General features: G+C 39.4%; 4 protein-coding genes across 6 annotated transcripts; all 4 read right to left on the bottom strand.

Annotated features, from left to right (window-relative positions):
- Positions 3,366 to 5,466, bottom strand: LOC109723803 (pentatricopeptide repeat-containing protein At2g36730-like). Its single transcript, XM_020252288.1, has 3 exons — positions 5,455 to 5,466; positions 4,973 to 5,176; positions 3,366 to 4,691 (listed from the first exon to the last, which is right to left on the bottom strand). The coding sequence occupies exons 1-3, from the start codon at positions 5,464 to 5,466 to the stop codon at positions 3,366 to 3,368; spliced, it is 1,542 nt and encodes a 513-aa protein (XP_020107877.1).
- On the bottom strand, positions 5,395 to 7,534 carry LOC109724140 (nifU-like protein 1, chloroplastic). The gene is made up of 3 exons (XM_020252849.1): positions 7,099 to 7,534; positions 5,846 to 5,982; positions 5,395 to 5,755 (listed from the first exon to the last, which is right to left on the bottom strand). The coding sequence occupies exons 1-3, from the start codon at positions 7,517 to 7,519 to the stop codon at positions 5,570 to 5,572; spliced, it is 744 nt and encodes a 247-aa protein (XP_020108438.1). The 5' UTR covers positions 7,520 to 7,534; the 3' UTR covers positions 5,395 to 5,569.
- Positions 7,570 to 10,976, bottom strand: LOC109724139 (pentatricopeptide repeat-containing protein At3g62890-like). Of its 3 annotated transcripts, none has more exons than XR_002219834.1 (2): positions 7,965 to 10,976; positions 7,570 to 7,705 (listed from the first exon to the last, which is right to left on the bottom strand). XR_002219834.1 is itself a non-coding variant. In XM_020252848.1 (2 exons), the coding sequence occupies exons 1-2, from the start codon at positions 10,686 to 10,688 to the stop codon at positions 8,298 to 8,300; spliced, it is 2,307 nt and encodes a 768-aa protein (XP_020108437.1). In that variant the 5' UTR covers positions 10,689 to 10,976; the 3' UTR covers positions 7,840 to 8,297. The 3 variants fall into 3 exon arrangements, 2 of the variants coding, with proteins under 2 accessions (XP_020108437.1, XP_020108436.1); XM_020252848.1 differs by lacking the exon at positions 7,570 to 7,705 and having other exon boundaries at positions 7,840 to 10,162; positions 10,247 to 10,976; XM_020252847.1 differs by lacking the exon at positions 7,570 to 7,705 and having other exon boundaries at positions 7,840 to 10,976.
- LOC109724386 (importin subunit alpha-4-like) lies at positions 11,612 to 15,987 on the bottom strand. The gene is made up of 10 exons (XM_020253199.1): positions 15,572 to 15,987; positions 14,571 to 14,667; positions 14,390 to 14,481; positions 14,167 to 14,298; positions 13,872 to 14,054; positions 13,616 to 13,779; positions 13,433 to 13,511; positions 12,593 to 12,721; positions 12,227 to 12,354; positions 11,612 to 12,121 (listed from the first exon to the last, which is right to left on the bottom strand). The coding sequence occupies exons 1-10, from the start codon at positions 15,896 to 15,898 to the stop codon at positions 11,776 to 11,778; spliced, it is 1,677 nt and encodes a 558-aa protein (XP_020108788.1). The 5' UTR covers positions 15,899 to 15,987; the 3' UTR covers positions 11,612 to 11,775.

The following is an 18,357-nucleotide window of genomic DNA, read 5'->3' as shown; positions in this document are numbered from 1 at the left end:
ATTTATAATTTTTATATTCAACATTTTTAACTGACCATTCCTAATGCAAATAGTAAAAAATTTAACGATCGGTATCTGAGGTCTCAAGTTCGAAGTTTAACTAGTTACTTCAAATTTCCAGCTAAATTCATTTTGGAAAAAGAATACAACAACCTAGTTAAGTTCATAAATTAACAAGAACAAAAAACTTTCATTAAAATCTTTGTTTTTACTAAGATCTCGGCTTTTCAACTCATGTTAAGGGATTGTGATGGATTTCTCATTACAAAAATAAAAATCTATCCTTTGTAGCAGAACAGAAATTTTAAAAGAAGATTTGGCTTCTTTTGGGATACGGAAAAATTGCGTTATGTACAGTAAGAAAGTATCATGGAAAAATGTTCTATTTGTTTCCGTACATAATATTAGGTTCCGTATATCGCGATAAGTCGATTACGATATATTTTTTTTAATTCCACAGGAGAACACAAAAGTATATATTTCTATATGCTTTTGCTCCAACTTCATTTTATCTAATAACTTCATATGAGTTTCAATACCAAACTAAGCCTCTGTCATCTACTTTCAGAAGCTTAATTTATTTCAGCACGTTCCACAAAAGAAGATCGAAGATCTAGATTCCATAAAAGATCGTTATTGTTTAAAGTAAAAATTAAGACAAAAAAAAAAAAAAGTTTCAAGTGGCAGACTGAAAACAAAAAATGGTTGCTTTTCTTAATTATTAATACACCATTAGAGTGTTTTTTTAATGCTTATTGTTCTTGTTAGGGTAAATTACACTCTTGGTCATCAAACTATAAAGCGCGTTACATTTTAATTAACAAACTTTAATTTAGGAAAAATTTCAAATACCACTCCGGTGGTTTCATGTTTTAGCACTTTAATATCCTTTGATTTAAAGTGTATCACTTTAGTATCCTATAGTTTAGTTTTTCTCTTTTTATCAGCTCCTCCGTTAACTTTCTGTCAAATAATATAGAAAAGAAAAGACTTCAGATACTTTACCTATGATTTATCGAATATTTACTTTAGTACCATGTGATTTACTATATTTTTATTTTAGTACCCCGTGATTTTAATTTTTTTATTAATTAAACGAAAAAATTAATGGAGGGAATAACGAAAAAAAAAAAACCACGGGATACTAAAATGAGAAAGCGTGAAACCACAGAAATAGTATTTAAAGTTTTTTTTTTTAATTTATTATTGAACTTTATCAATTATAACAATCAAATTCCGTAACCATTTTAATTGGCTCATTATTAATAAATTATTTATATAGAAGCGATATGGTATCTGAATTATTGCCGCATTATCAAGTATCAACAATTTGTCAATATTAACCGATTAAATTGAGTTGTGGGATATTATTATAATAATTTAAAAAATTCAAGTCAAAAATTACAATAAAATAAAATTTAGGGACCAAAGTGTCACGCACCTCATAGTTTTGAAAATCAAAAGTGAAATTTATCCTTCTTATTATTGTTTTAAAATTGCCTGATGTGCGTATACAAACATTAATTAAAGTTTGTATTCTCGAATAAAAGTATAAGGCTTAGTTTGGTATTGAGGCAGATCTAACGCTATTATATAGAATGGAGTTGAGAAAAAGTATATAGGGATATGCTTTTGCGTTCTCTAATGGAACCGTAGAAAATATATTGTAACCGACTAACCGCAATATGCGGAACGCAACATTACATAACAAACATGGTATTTTTCTATCGTCGTTTCTCACCGCACGTAACGCAATCTCCCCGCAATCCCAATTGAAGCCTAAGTTGAATGAAGGATATCTAATCCCTATCTTTACTATCTTCTAGTAGGACCTTCTTAGAAAATTTTTCTCCTAATCTGTAGATAAATACTATGAAAAGGCCAGTTGGATGATCACATCTTTCATTTTCTCATGTACCTTTCATAGTTATAGTGGAGAGAAATAGTGGAAGAAATACCAAGGAATAGGTGAGGCTAATTGAGAGTGACACATCTCATGATCCCAAAGATATCTTAAATGTCATAAACCAACTTTTATCCGTCTCCAACGTAAGTGACAAAAAACTTGATAATTGATATTCAAGATCCCAGATTCGAAGCTCAGTTGCTTTATTTTTTGAGCTCGGTTTATTTCAAAGAAAAAAATCTGAATGAACCAAATGACATACAAATTTTTTCTCAAAAAAAATTTGATGAAATAAGTTGTTATTTATCCTTTTAAGTTCCCATTATGCCAATTGTGATTGTGATTTGTGAATGCTTCATTTGAAGAAATGCCACCTCCTTGTTGAAGTACTCCAACGTAATATGATTGTGATTATTTGTTGCTGACCTACCAATCTTGTACACCCATTTTTTCCTAGATGAGGATATAATAACATTTTTCCATGTAACCAAAAGATTTATGAATTTGACAACTTATTTTATTGTAGCAACAGTATGAATTTGTTTTATTCTAGAAACAGTAGTTAGGTGTTTAACAAATAAAATCTCAGATTTTTTTAATGGGGGATTTAATTTCGCTAGCGAGCGGTATTCATTTGGGTACAACCGCATAAATACTACTGATTAGAAGAATCTATCTAATTATCTTTAGATCAGATCTGATGTGATCAAAGATTACACACAACCACGAAAAATTAATTCTTCTAAAGGGTGTTTACCGATGCAGATACCTTTGCACATTATATGTCTAAGCCAAAATTTTAATTTATATAAGATATTATGGGGCTAATATTCTTAACATATTCAAAAGCACAGGTTAATGGGTTATGATAAATTAATTAGCAAAATCTCTTTCGAATTAATTATCATGATTAACATCATTCCCTTCTATACTAAATGGGTGTGCAAGAAATATACTTTTTGGGGCCACAATATGGGATTTTTTGGGCCGTGGAATGTATAGTATACTAATGTGAACATGGGCCTCTTAGGCCCATAATTCAAAGCAATTTTTCAAATCATTTTATCCTTTAATTTGCTGATTAGCCGTTATAAATGTATAGTTGGATGAAAATGGCTTTTCTAGAAGATAATTCAAAGCAAAGCAATTCTTTTCCACGCAACTTATCCTCAATTATTCATTGTATATTCATTCGAGATATTTAATCATATTCCTCTCCTCCGTGATGCTACGTGCTTCTTGAGTAAATAGAAAAGATACAGAATATAAGAAATTTATACATCCAAACAAGATCTTAACGAAAATGGGCGACCGAGAGATCGTCGTTCTCAGCTAATGCATCCTAAAGATGCAAACTTAGGAATTTAGGAATGAGAAGTAAGAATCTGAGGATACTTTGGTTGTTTCAATTGATTCCAACATATATATATACACCATGTACAAGAGTGTTTATTTATGGCTAAAACCACTTTGCAATAGAGCTTGATCCAGCAACCTTTCTAACATCCATCTCCCTCATCATCTTCCTCACACCAATCACATCCTCCCACCTCCTCTCCTTCGCGAATGCGTCGGATAAAAACAGGTACCCGCATGTATCGTCGGGCGCCAACTTGAGAATTTGTGCCGCCAACGGCGTCTCCACGTCCCTGTATCCGTGATTTCGACATGAAACAATCAAAGACCCCCATATTCCGATATCCGGTTTCATAGGCATTGCTTTTACGAGCCCCATGGCGTCGTCGAGCCTCCCCGATCTCGCGTAGAGATCGACCATGCACCCGTAATGCTCGATACTCGGTACAATGTTGTACATTCTACTACTCATTTCCGCAAAAAACTTGACGCCTTCTTCGACGAGCCCTGAATGGCTGCACGCGTGGAGGACGCTGAGAAAAGTGACTTTGTTCGGCCGCACATCGGTTTTGTGCTTCATCTTTTCGAACAAGCTCACCGCTTTATCGCCTCGGCCGTTTATTGCCGTTCCGTGGATTAGGCAATTCCACGAAGCCACGCTTGTTACCGGCATTAGTAAGAACACCGCCGTAGCCGAATCGATCGCTCCGCTCTTCGAGTACATATCGACAAGGCTCGTCCCGAGGGTCACGTTGAGCTCCAGCCCCCTCACGACAACGTGGGCATGCACAGCGCGGCCCGCGGCCAAGTTCCCTATCTCGGCACAAGCACAGAGAGCGCCAACGAGCGCCGCGTTATTCGGCTCGACGCCCGCGCCCCTCATTTCCCGAAACAGCCGCAGCGCGCCGGCGGGCTCGCCGCATCCGACGCACGCATCGACCACGGCGGCCCACGAGACGCCGCTCCTCTGCAGCATTTCGTCGAACGCCCGGCGCGCATCCGCGGGAGCGCCGCAGTCGCCGTACATGTGGACGAGCGACGTGCCGGCGAAGAGCGCGGCGGCGAGCCCGCGCTTGCCGACGTGGGCGTGGACCTGGCGCCCCTCCAGCAGGGCGAGGCCGCGGGCGCAGCAGTCGAGCAGGAAGCAGAACGTGTACTCGTTGGGGGAGAGGCCCCGACGAAGCATGCCGCGGTAGAAGCAGAGCGAAATGAGTGGGTGGGGGCTCAAGGCGAGCGCCTTTATGAGGGCGTTGTAGGAGAACGCGTCGGGGGATTGGATCTGGGCGAAGATGAGTTGGGCGAGGGGGAGGTTCGAAGCGTCGGTGGCGCATTTGAGCAAACGGGTGGCGGGGAGAGCGCCGCGGAAGAGGCCGGAGGTGATGAAGGTTGCGAGGAGGGAGGTGGAGGATGTGTCGATGGAGATGGATTGCTTTGGGGTGGATCATGTGTCGCGATGCGTACATTTTCATAAAATTCTATATGAAAATAAAAAATTCAAAAGAGATTTCAATCCAAATAATACTACTTGTATATTAAAAAATAAAGTGTTAATCTTATGTCCGCCACCAATCCTAAAAATTGATAAAATTAATATAAAAATATTGGCCATCAAACTGATAGTATCACACTAACGAGCGGCAGCGATCATCGTCTCGACCACGACCTCATCGTTTTCGTCCGCTCCTCCCTCATCCACGCCACGACCACGACCTCATCGTTTTCGTCCGCTCCTCCCTCATCCGCGCCACGCTCTGAATTCTCCACCGTCTCGACCACAACCTGATCGTTTTCGTCCGCTCCTCCCTCATCCACGCCACGCTCTGAATTCTCCGCCTCCGACGCTGATGAAGGAGGAATAGAAGGCGACAGTACCTTCGTTACCAGCGTCGAGGGCCGCGAAAATAGTGGAAGATGCTATAAAAACGAGAAAAAAAGAGAATAAAATTTCGGACCGAATTTATAAAATTCAAAATAATAATCTATTTTTATAAGAACGTAAAACTGGTGAATTTTTTATGCTCTTTCAATCTTCTCTCTTTCAATACTGTAAAATTATAAAATTACATTATGATGACAACATTCAACCGGAAAAGCAAGCAACGGGATAGCCTTGTGTTGTAGCCACTACCAAATAACCATGTAGATAAAGGGAAAGGTTGGCACAGAAGCAAAAATAATCATATATTATGTACATCAAAGCTCATTGCCTAACAAGTTGTAAAAACAAATAATAAGAGCATCACACAAAGTAAAACTACAAATCTCTTCTCCTTCTTTCACTTCATTATTTTCTTAAGCCTCAAAAAGCTAGTAAAATACAACATTAACTATGTCCGGAAATTTTTCCTTAATAGCTGCTTTGATCCCGCTACCAATGGAGTCGGGCCCGATGTACTTGACCAGGCAATCCCCGCTATTCACAGCAATAACTTCGACACTCCCACCATAGTTTTGGATCGCAGGTCTCAGTATATCCAAATGGTTGTTTATCGCCTGCAATTATGATGTTTACAATAACCTTAATCAAAACCAAAGAAATGCATATCATCGGCAATTGATCTGGTGCTTTTCTGAAGTACCCACCTGAGCAGTCGTTTCAATCGGTGCATCATCGAAAACTTGGCGGATATCCTTGACGGCGTCTCCAAACTTCTCCTTCAGTACCCTCTCGATCCCCATTTTCATCGTGGTCGTCGAACTAGGGCAACTTCCACATGCACCTGCCAAGAACCAAATAGAGAAAATCTATCGGCTTTTACACTATACGAAGAACCACAAAAACTACGAAGAAAAGACCAGGATATCATGGAGATTTTAGTATCTTCGAAACAGAGTACAAAGTTCATTGCTCTTAATGAATGAAGCGAAAAGCTTGCTACCTGTCTGTCAAACAAAAAATAACACTACGAATTTGTTCCATTGTGCAAAATGCCTAATTCCTTTTAATGCCGTTCATTGCACAATAATATTTCACCTAAGTTTTTTGCAACATGCTTATGAGCTGATGCGCGAGAATCTTGCTGTAGATTTCTCAAGATACAGTTTTGGTCAGTACTTCTATTCATGTAGAATCTGATGAGGAGGTTGTTTCGACATGTTTGTTGGCTTAAAGGGATCTGTATCCTGCCTCGTAACCAAAGGTTAGGTTGAGCCATGTCACGTTCGAAATGGCAGGACGCCGGGTTGGACCAAATCATGGTCTACGTGGCGAAATACTAGATTGGATCAAGTCACAATCAAAACTCATGGACACTATGCCCGTATGCTTTAAATTAGTAGCTGTATATTTTTAACGGCTCGAATTTTTGAAATTAATAGTTAACGTCGACAATGTTGAGGAAGCAAAGTTTTTGAAAGGAGCCCGACGTGAAGTTACTATTAGCTTCAACATTTAGGTTTTATGAAACAACCATTTTTCACAAAAACATTAAGCCTCTAGAGAACGATTCTTTAAACACTCCCCCTTACATACGGACTCGAGACTGTTTGATAAGTCAAAGTTTGAAAGTGTGGGAACGAATTAAACAGGGCGAAATAAAATTTAGAGCAGGTCCAAGATGAAAAATAAAAATAAAAATGGCATTCACCAATGTCGCAATCATTTTTTTTTCTTTATTCGAGTTATTTTAGTAAAATGAATCAGAGATTTTGTTAAATTAACTGCTCCATCAACTATTAGCCACTAATTATTAACAAAATCTACATTTGCTTCAAGTACGAACTATTAAGAACAAATAAATCTTAAAAAAAAATAAAATTAAGGGGCCTAGATCGAAAAGGTCGATAGATAAGAGTAACCCCAAAATTTTTTACTTTGCAATGCGAGAGCTCATTACCTTGGAGCTCGAGGGAGATAACCCCATCTTCGACGGAGACCACGTCGACGTTCCCCCCATCGGCGACGAGGTAAGGGCGCACCTCGTCCAAGGCCCGGTTCACGCTCTCCGCGGTGAGTTCGTACGCCTCCGCCGCGTACGAACCCGGCGTTGGCGACGAGGATCCGCTCACCGCCGCATCGGAAGGGCTCGGCGAGGACGCGGCGGCGATCCGACCTCCCCGCGCGTCGCCCCTTCTGAGATGGTAAGGGCGAAGGAAGAAGAAGAAGAGAGGAGGACGAGGGCGCGGAAGCGATTTTGGGAAATCGCGGTGGGGGGAAGCGAGGTTGGGCGAAGCTGCGGTGGCGAACGACTCCATGAGAAATGCGCCCCAAATGTGTGGGGGCGGGGGCGTCGAGGGTCGATAGTATCTATAGTCCATCGTAACCGGTCGGATTCGGGTAAAGAGATTTTAAACCCGTTTGGCATGAGATTTTTTGCATAATAGCCCTCCAGGTATTATATATTGCAGTGCTACAGAGGGTTAAAATGTAGGGAGACCTTGACCTTGACCCCCTCGACTTTATTTTTATTCATTGACATCCCCTTCAACTTTTGAAACTTGATGCTGTTAGTCATTTAAATACAACCAAATTTTATCAAATTTTAACAAATAAAATTAAAATAGCATTGGTTAATAGCAATAGAGTCATTTGATTTAATAAAATTTTCAGCTAACGAACTTGAGTACAACTCAGATCATATATAATTTAGCAGTTAAGGGCCATCAAATAAATACAAAAGTAAAATTCAGGGGTTTTTGTCAGAACAGCATATAGTGGAGGGGTCTCAGTGCAGTTTTACTGTCTTTAAAATGACCAACTTACAACTTAGTTTGTGGAGAAACCAGGATTCCATCCTTGATTTCGACGTAGAAAAGCGCTTCCTTGTAATCATCTCCCCTTTGCTGGGAGAGTCACAGCAAGCCAACATTAAAAGATTCATGATAATTTTCAATCTGAATTTTCACCATTAGCTTATCCTTTGATCATCAACTCCAAATGACAATTCTGAAGCCCCAGTAACTTCTATTTGGGTAAGAAATTTTTCGATTCATTTCCCCGTGTGATCAGTTCAAACCATAGCACAAGCTTCAATTATGTGCATAAATCCTTGGTTTGATGATCCACAGTCAAATTGTTTGATCACTGAACACAAATTCACCAATAATCTCCGCACGAGCATACACCATCTCGAAAATGGTGAAATAGCTGACGATCCCTCACAATTACTTCGCGCTGAAAAGATTTTGATATCATCTTTGCCACAGCATGACAATCCCCGCAGATCCGCAAGTTCTTCATTATCCTGATCGGAGCAGGCGGGGGTACGCTGATGAGCCCGAAAGCAATAGCGAGCTTCTCACTGTGTCTATGAAGTGTAGTTTCTTTCTCTTCCTCTTCGATATCAAATCCAACATCCGATGTGTCCGGTCGATATCCTTCGATCCTCAATCTCCTCGCTACCTCATCCAGCATTTCATTTATCTCTTTGATCTGAGGGTGAGTCCTATCGCCCGCTAAGAATTCGTGAACAACGCCGCCCGATTCTATCAAGCTACAGCCGGGTACCTTCACGACGCCTCTTTGCTTCATCAAGCCCCTAAGTTCCTTCACATTTTCCCACATCCCCTTCGAAGCATATATATTGGATAGCAGTACATGAAAGCCATCATGTTGCGGTTCGAGCTCGATGAGCTCTTTCCCTACTCTCTCTCCTATCTCAGTTTCGCCATGTTTCTTGCAAGCAGCAAGCAAAGCACCCCAAGTTGCTACGTCGGGCGAAAAAGGCATACTTTTGATGAGCTCCTCGGCCTCTTTCACAAAGCCCGCACGACCAAGGAGATCGACCATGCAGCCGTAGTGCTTAATATTGGGTGCAATCCCGTATTTCTGCTGCATTAACTTGAAATTATGGCGCCCCTCAGCAACTAAGCCAGCATATCTGCAAGCTCCCAAAACACCCACGAAAGTTATCCCGCTCGGAGCTACTCCAACTTTTTCCATCTCCGAGAATTTCTCGAGAGATTCTTTCACAAGCCCATTCACGGCCAACCCCAAAATGACGGCATTCCAAGTAGAAGTCGCCCTTTCCTCCATCATATCGAAGACCTCCAGTGCCGTTTCCATGCACCCACATTTCATGTACATGTCAATAAGAGTTGTTCCGACAAACACATTAACGGCGATGCCTTGTCTCCTTATGTATGTATGAACCCACTTGCCTTGTTCGAGAGCAGATAAATGAGTGCAGGCCGAAATAACACTCACCAGAGTAGTTTCGTCAGGCTTAATTCCTCTGTTTTGCATCTCATTAAACAAGTCCAGCGTCTCTACAAAGCGATCATGCTGAGCGTAACCGGTAACCATGGTACTCCACGAGACAACATCCTTGTGAGGCATTTTGTCGAACATAACCCTCGCATCTCCTACAAGCCCGCACTTTAGATAGCCAGCTAGCATGGAATTCCACGAAACTTGGTCCAAATAACTACTCGAATCGAACAATCTCTGCGCAGCTTTAACATCGCTGCAGCTTGTGTACATATGAATTATCGCATTCTGAACATTTACGTGTGATTCAAGGCCAACTTTAACAATCAAACTATGCATTGATTCTCCCTGTTTAATCACCGCCGACTGTGCGCAGGCAGAGAGAACACTTAGCATTAGTACTTCATCCACCGATCTTTCTTTCTCGGGCATTTTAGAGAACACCTCAAGGGCCTCGCGAAACAAACCATTCTGCTCATAACAAGAAATCATCGCTGTCCATGTGACAATATCCCTAGATTGCATCGTATCAAACAGATTCCGTGCATCGACAGGCCTGTTGCACTTTCCGAACAAAGCGATCATCGAGTTCGCCGCAATTGTGTTCTGCTCCGGCATCTGGGCAAATATCCGAACCGCCTCCTCGGCATCACCAGCCTGAACATATGCCGCGAGGATTGAGTTCCACGAAACCGAATCCAACACGGGACTTTTATCGAACATCATACGCGCGTCGCCCAAGTTGCCACAAACTGAGTACATGTTGATCAGAGTGTTAACAACGTACACATCCGAATCAAAACCCAATTTTGAAACATGGGTATGCATCTGCTTGCCTTCGATTACCGAAAACCGGGCGGCGCAAGCGTGGATTAGAATCGGGTAGGTGTAATTATCCACAACAAAGTGGCTCCTCAGCATGGATTTGTACAATGGGAGGCAACAACTGGGGCGATTCCGATGCACGTGGGCTCTAATGACGGAATTGAAGATGAACCCGTTAGGGTTTTGGATCTGATGGAGGATGTGGAGGGAGTAATCGAGGTCGAGGAAGGGGGAGGTGGCGGAGAAGGCGAGGAGGCGACTCGCGGCGAAGGTGTCGTGGATGAAGCCGGAAACGGTCATTTGGGCGTGGATTTGGAGGAAGTGCTTGGGATCGCGGCATCGTCGGAGGTGAGCTTCGAGGATGGAGAGGGTGATGGTGGGGTTGAAGGTAGGGTTTCGACCAATGGCGGATGTGAGGGTGGAGGAGAGGAGGGGGGCGCGCGCAAAGTTCATAGAATCGATAGAGGCATCGCGAGGGAGGGAGAAGCTTCAATGAGGAGTCGGCAATCGAGGGAAAGTCGGCAACTGGACTCACGGGGCGGGGGCGACTACTCGAGTTACAAAGTCGGTGACGAAATGGCTCGGACAGCTTGAGGTTGGCAACGAAAAAGACTACGGCGCCGACTTCAGCTTTCCAATGCCGCTGAGCGCGGATCCGAGCCTCCAAGTCAATAAGTAAAATCCATCTCAACAAAGGAAATAAATAAATAGAAACATATTCATATAATTAGTGTTTTTTATAATAATCCTGCTAAGAAAATATATTGTTAAACAACAGGGGCAATTGCTTATATACTTCTAAAAATTTTTTCACTTTCTAATTTATCTTTTTTAGAAGACTAATATTAAAAATATCTTTTTTACTTTCCAACATATTTCAAATATACCTCTGAAGTTAAATTCTATTAATAAACTATTAGCAATAGCTGTTATCTGTATGAAATTACTATTTTATTCTTTCAAATATACCCTTCTATTATCACCGACGTTTCTTATTTGCCCTTGTAAGGAATACAAAAAACATTTTAATTTTTTATCTTTTCAAATATACTCTTTTATTTTTACCAACATTTCTTATTTACTCATAAGGGCAAAAAAAGACATTTTATTTTTTTTTAACTTTAGTAAATATTTAATTTACGTTCAACCCCAGTTAACTTAACAAATGGTAACTGTAGGGATATTTTAAAATAACCAAAAAATATATAAAAAGTATATTGAAAAAAAAAAAGTAAGAACAAATAAAATATTTTTAAAGTTCCGAGAGTTATATGGGCAATTATCCCTAAACAATACTGTATTCTACAGTATTACTACAGTATTACTAGCATTAGCACTGATTGTTATAAATAAATAAAAAAAAGGCCCAGCGACAGTAAGAGGTAAAAAACACAAATCTAACTCTTGAGTGTTATGAAAACAACCATATAGATAATACATTGGATTTTTTTAAGACCTAAAACGCTATACACGTTTGAAATTAACGGGCCAATAGGAAACTGTGAAACACTTCATAAAAGAATATAGAAATTCTTGAAGGCTAGCTAACATCAAACTCGAATGCACCCTCAGAAGATACACCAGAGCCCCGGAAAATCGGTGCTTCGTTTTGGTCTTCCTCGTCCCAGTAACTCTCTAATACTTCGATGGCCTTCTTGTAGACTTCGTCGTTGTCGAATTCTTGCAGGTTCTCGATTTTATCCAGACCCCCACATTCATTGACAAGTTCGACATAGGGATTTGTCCCCGTTTTACCAGATTTCTTGTCGCTCTCTCCAACGCTCAGTATATTATCAAGAGCGTTAAGGCACACACACACGGTTATAGGGTCTCTGCTTTCGAGAAGATCGCAAAGTGGTTTCACACACCCCAGACTCACCAAATAGCTACAGCAAAGAGGGAATATATACACAATCATTCAGATATATACATGTATACGCACATGCACATGCACATGCACACACACACCCAGAGAAAAGGCGAAAACATACCGTATTTGTTCATCAGAACCCTCTACAGTAGCATTAGATATAGCCCAAGCAGCCTCTTTCTTGATATCCACATCTACATGCTCTAGTAGCTGTACCAGAGGGCTGAAGATGTTGGCTTCGATTACAGCCTGTAGAAAGGGCATAGGAGGATTTCCCAATATCATTACCAGCTTTTTCCCATAGAGATTTATATTTAATAGAAAATATACCCTACTTATTAATGATAAATAAATAAAACAGAACCAACATAAAAGGTCAAGTTAATGCAGCCATTTTGCAAGTTTCGCATGATGTAATTTGTAGTACTGACATGTTCATATTTCAATCTAAGCTGTTAAATCAGGAGGCAAAAAGATAACAGAATACCTGAATCTGCACTATTCCTCGGAGGGTAATATTTGAAACTGTCAGACAAGCTTCTTTCCTTATCCTCTTCTCATATCTATGAGTGAGCAGTTGGAATAAGCAAGGGAGCACACCATTTTCCACTATGACCTGCAAATATGGCTCACAATTGATCCTCCAATATAAAAGAACAGAAGTACAATTTAAGAAGTGCGCATAATACATAATCTCCAACTACATATGTGCATGTATATAGACACAAACATGCACTGCGCACACGCAAGCATGCATGCGCTCGCGCATGTACACACATGCAGGCACACACTCACAGGGACACACATGGGCGTTAAAGGTACAAAACCAAACCTTGTGCCACATACTTGCGTCAATTGATCACTATCTCCCAAAGAATTGATGACTTTCTAATCCCCGTCCTATATGCTGCTAACTAAATACATCTTAATTTGAACTCTATCCAAGAGGAGTGGGCACGAAAAGGTAGGAGAATAAACTATCCTAGAAAGATCATTGATATGTTTTGTCCTCATTTGGTTACACTTTTCCTTTTCTTTTCACGTCAAGTTCTATGCAATGGTCTGTGTCAGATTGTTTGCCATCTATACATCTATGGGGTTTGCTTGGCACTGAAAATAAAAATGTGACAGTTTTTTTACTAATTTTATTTTCCAGATAAGATGAGTTTGCAGCTATTTAACATAGAATAGAGAACTCTATTGGTTGCACACAGCATACTCCATCACATAGACGTTTAAGGCTTCGTTTTCCATTCTTAGAGCGCCATAATAACTATGGCCATTAGCGAGGAAATAGGAAGTAGAAATATGAGCCACAGTTACGTACCTCCGTCTGAGAATCATTTCCAGCAGTAATATTCGCGATTGTTAAAATGACAGGAGTAAGAACATTGGGTGATGGATGCCTGGAGAAAAAGAATACAGGGACCTTGCCAATTTTGATGTTAATTCACAATCAAATGGGAAAATAAACAGGATTTGATCACTGCAACGAAGACAGGCATCTTACAATAGGAGCTTTACAAGTGGTGGACAGACGCCAGCCTCAACCACAACCTCAATTTCATGAATTGTACCACCAGAAAGATAACATAAAGCCCAGCATGCATCAGCTAAAATATTTTCGTCAATGGAATTAATAAGCTGCCGAAGTATCTTCAAAATGGGCTTCATCTAGTATGATCAAACCAAAAGATTTGAGAAGACAACATTCAGATAATAAATTATTCACTCATAAGAAACAAACAATGATAAACTAATATTACCTGAGATTTATCAGGTAGTCTTCCGCGACAAAGATTAGTCAATGTCCATGTAGCGGTCCTCAACATTGATATTCGTGCATGTTCATTAAATAGAGAGAGCAATGGATAGAGAGCACCATGCTCGAGGACGGAATTCCTGCAGCTTGGAGCGTCACCAGCAACGTTACCTAGTGCCCACACAGCCTATTTCACATAGTAGATTTCTAAGACCAATAATACAATTAATTGGCAAACAAAAAAGGCTTTTTAAGTACGACATCATGATCAACATAGAAGGGAAACAAAATGATATAACCTGCAATCTAACATTATGCCGTGGAGAATCAAGTAGCTCTACCAACTTTGGAACAGCACCGTGTTTAATAACAATTTGTGTATGCTCTGTTGTCCCAGCAGCTATATTCGTCAGTGCCCATGCAGCCTCTAACTGCAAAGAAACAGAGGGCGAAGGAAAACAGTTGGTATGACAGAGAAGATTCATCACATGAAATATAACGCGTGAAATTTAAGAAGCAAACCTGCAGCTGCGGAAGCTCGTGCAATGAAAGAAATGCAACAAACCTTGGAACAACACCTGCCTTAATGACCTCTTCAATCGGGGGGTTCTTCTCTACAAATATAGAGCACAATAAAGTACAATAAGGATATACGTTTGTCATAAAAAAGTTGCCATATATTCGAGAAAAGACATGTTCGTACCGATTGAGAGAAGCCTCCTGAACTGACTAGTTGCTTCCAATTGCAAAGCTGGATTGTCTGACCAAACTCTCTCCACCATTCCAGGCAAATTTCCCAACTGGAAAGAACATAAACTCAAGAAATTGGACTGAAATAACAAGAGCATAAAATAGTAAACAATTCATGTTATGATCACTAAAAAATAGTCTCTCTATTGACTCTAGATATGAGATTTACCATAACTTTCACCTCTCAACTACCAAATTGACTTAAAAAACTGACTAATCAGCTCATCACACACATAAACATTAGGCAGAATAGCTACAGAATGAAAGCCGTGACCTTCGGAACAATCTAAGCACCTACATGGAGCCTCTACAGAAGTGCTATTAGTGTAAAAATGTTCGAAGAAGCAGTCAAGCAGGAACGGTTTTTTGCTTTTAAATCTCTCCAGCGGCTTTTTGGTACAGCTAAAAGGAGGGGCTTGAAATTGTTGGGGGCTCAGAAGCTTCCTTCGTATTCCGACGACAGCCAGAAGCTACATATTTTTTACTTTTTGTCGAACATCTGGCGTCTGCTTCATGTGAGAAGCCATTCCAGAAGCCGTTTGAAATAGGCACTAAGAGTGATCAAGAGAGGACTATAACCCATCTTCCAATCTCCCAACATTCTGAAATTTCTAATATTTACTGTTAAATCATCATTTTCATTATAGAGCTTATTCTGTGACAAAATTGGTTTTCTATTTCCCCACTATCAGAATTAATACCTACAAGAGGCCGTGATAAACCTATACATGAACAGTAATTTCATGTAGTTGATTGATCTAAGAATCTATACAAATTCAACTGATCGCCACAATCCGAAGCATTCACAGCACAGGATTCACCCAGATCAAGCGAAGGCATCTGGCGTAGAACCAATTCGAGCTCACCAGAACCCTAAACCCTAATCAAAACACCATCTACTACACAATAACCAAAACAAGATGCGACTCGAGTAGGGGATCGAAAGGGGAGCACCTCGGAATCGCCGGCGTCGTCGTCGCCTTCGGCGGCGGCGGCAGGCGGAGGAGGGGGAGAGGAGGAGGGAGATGGAGGGTCGGGCGCGGCGTGATCGCGGGGTTCAGGGTGCCGCGGCGAAAGAGGAGGAGAGGCGGAGTCGTGGTCTTCGTCGTCGTCGTCGTGGCGGCGGCGGCGGCGCTTGAGGAGGTCGCCATGGCGCTTGCTCCGGCGCAGGTCGAGGAGGTACGCCTCCCTCCTCCGCCGCGCCTCCCCCGCGTCCACCCACGCCTTGTACGACCTCCTCCGCGCGTCCCCCCGCGTCGTCGTTCGCGGCCGCAGCGACATGGCCGCTCTTGTCAGAGGAAGTCGTGAACGAGAGAGGGACTGTAGCAAAGTGCTCCACAAAATATATAGCTCTTTGTGTTTGCTTAAGTGGGCTAGCACCCTTTCCTGTGACGGGAGACCAAATAGGCCTGAGTTACATTCGAAATCGCGTGAGGCAAGGTTCGGCCGAATTATATTTGAAGCGGTATAAAACTTGAAGGGTCGAGCCATAATCAAAATCCGTGGGCACCAAAAGTCACGAATTTGATTCTCACATGCTGCAAATGTGTCTATGTAATCACCCGACTTGCTAGCAATAATAATTCATTAGGCCCAAACTACTAGTCCAAAATATTTAAGTCTAATTATTATTACTAATATGTCTGTTACTTATAAACCCATTAGACTCTCCCATATTATCCAATGTGGATTATTAGGATGTCACAATCTACATACGGGAGGAAAAATTGTCGACTTAAATGAGCCAGCATCATATCTTATGGTGAGAGGCCAAGTGGTCATATTCGAAATGGTGTAAGGCTGGGAGGACGGAGTCATAATTAAAATTCGTGGGCGCTGTATCTATGAACTAGATCCTGTTTCATCCCCCCCCATAGTTGGTTGCTTTGTTGCCACCAACTTAGAAATTTTGCTCAAAAGTGTCATTTGTTTATGTGTAAATGAATCAAAAATTATTTTTAGTATAAAAAATATTCTTTACTTGTTAGGTTCAATCTTATAAATTTGAAAAAAAAAAAAAAGTTTCAATTTATGCTGTTTTCTTTTGAAAAACGAAAATTCTAGCTGTGTAAAATTTTTACAAAGCGTCAAAAAAGGTTTCACGAAAAATTTATTTTTTTACAATTTCACGGTGAACCAAATGAACCCTAACTGATGATCAAGCTAAAAATAATTTCAATCTGTTTATTTGATAAAGAAGGCTATGGTACCTTCTGTAGTTTACTAAAACTATCTTTAGGACAAAGTTAATTATCATATCTTAAAAAATAAAATTACAAATAAATTTATTTTACGACGAGTCAAAAAATAAAAGTAATAAATGTTTGAGGAAAAATAACTTCACCTTATTCACTTTTGACCGTCCTTGCAATCAAAGATGAGCAAATTTGATTAAAACTAGGTAGTGAGGTTGAACCAAACCCATTAAATTTTGTTATAGGCATTTTGAGGTGAGTTAAATTTTTTCTTTTTCTTTTTTATTGAGAGGTTGTGGGGGTGGGTGGGTAAGCATAGATAGTGAAAAAAGAAAAAGAAAAAGAAAAAAAAAAAAGAAAAAGAAAAAAAGATGTGAGGACTAGGTAGTGAAGTTAAGAGTAAACCACTCTTGTTTTCATCCTTTTAAATTAAGCTTCTAAATTCTAACTTAATTTGATAAAACCTTCTAAAAACTCTTTAAAACTTAAAAAAAAAAAAAAAAAAAACTTAAGATTAAACACTGAAGTCAAAATTTCTTTGAGATGTATTTTAAGATTATGCTCATGCACAAATTAATTGTTGCAGGAAATTCTAAGTTGTCTTCCAAATTTTTTAAAAATTATGTTTTTATTCTTTATTTTTGACCTCACAAACAATGGGGAGGGGTCTCCAAACATTTAGCTCGAATGTTAATATCACCCAACAACTAGAATTAATTAAAGATCTACATCAATTTACACCATTAGTATTTTTGTTCACGAGTAATGCTATGCTTACAATTTACAACCTTTCTATACACTATTTGAATTTAATTCATATGTCAATACCTTGTAACATAATCATCCATACTCAAAATGTAGCCTTCTAAATAAATTTACAAAAGTTTATAAAACTATTTATGACCATAAAAATTACTCAACAAATTTAAATAATCAGTAAATAATGAATAATTGAACAAAAATAGTCTCATAAAATCTTTTTGATCTTCAAATTATAAGGCATGTGATATTTTTATCTATAAATTTTAATTTATTTATAATTTTTTATTCAAATTTTGTAAATTATTCCAATCAAGACTCACAAACTAATATAATTGATGTCGCTAATGTAAAAAATAATACAACGATAACACCATAATAATTAAGATATCATGTCATTTTCATATCAATAATATGTTAATATCTAGCCAATTAAACTCGATTGTAAAGTTTAATTATAATAAATTGCAAAGTTTGTGCTAAAACTTATAACAAATAAGCCCCACTACCCAATTTCCTCATTTATTATACGCCTCATAGTTTAAGCGATAAAATTGTAGGTCGCTTTTGGTATAATTGTTATTTTTATTTTTTAAAATATTATTGTATTAATTTGATTTGTAGAGCAATTTTTTTTATTTTATCGTGATAATTAGTTAGTTTACAATGCGCTAACTACTAAATGATAGATGACTATTTATTTTTAAAAATTCAAAAAATAAAAAAATTATTTTTAATTCACAATCCACATAAATATCTCTTGATATATATAAAACTTTATTTAAA

The sequence above is a fragment of the Ananas comosus genome, linkage group 18, assembly GCF_001540865.1.
Source record: "Ananas comosus cultivar F153 linkage group 18, ASM154086v1, whole genome shotgun sequence".
In the NCBI taxonomy this organism is placed as follows: Eukaryota; Viridiplantae; Streptophyta; class Magnoliopsida; order Poales; family Bromeliaceae; genus Ananas; species Ananas comosus.
Note: the sequence above shows the minus strand (reverse complement) of the source record. Positions and strands in the feature narration are given on the sequence as shown.

Bases quoted from the DNA above. Each gene is read 5' to 3' on its own strand.
- LOC109724140 (XM_020252849.1), bottom strand. From the start codon at position 7,519: ATGGACTATAGATACTATCGACCCTCGACGCCCCCGCCCCCACACATT. The intron at 5,983-7,098 runs GTAATGAGCTCT...GGTTCTTGGCAG, and splicing joins TATCTCCCTCGAGCTCCAAG to GTGCATGTGGAAGTTGCCCT. The intron at 5,756-5,845 runs GTGGGTACTTCA...TCATAATTGCAG, and splicing joins CGATTGAAACGACTGCTCAG to GCGATAAACAACCATTTGGA.
- LOC109723803 (XM_020252288.1), bottom strand. The intron at 4,692-4,972 runs GTCGTGGTCGTG...TCCACCCCAAAG, and splicing joins GAGCGGACGAAAACGATGAG to CAATCCATCTCCATCGACAC.
- LOC109724386 (XM_020253199.1), bottom strand. From the start codon at position 15,898: ATGTCGCTGCGGCCGCGAACGACGACGCGGGGGGACGCGCGGAGGAGG. The intron at 14,668-15,571 runs GTGCTCCCCTTT...TGTTCTTTCCAG, and splicing joins ACGACGCCGGCGATTCCGAG to TTGGGAAATTTGCCTGGAAT. The intron at 13,780-13,871 runs GTAATATTAGTT...TGATCATACTAG, and splicing joins GACTACCTGATAAATCTCAG to ATGAAGCCCATTTTGAAGAT.
- LOC109724139 (XM_020252847.1), bottom strand. From the start codon at position 10,688: ATGAACTTTGCGCGCGCCCCCCTCCTCTCCTCCACCCTCACATCCGCC.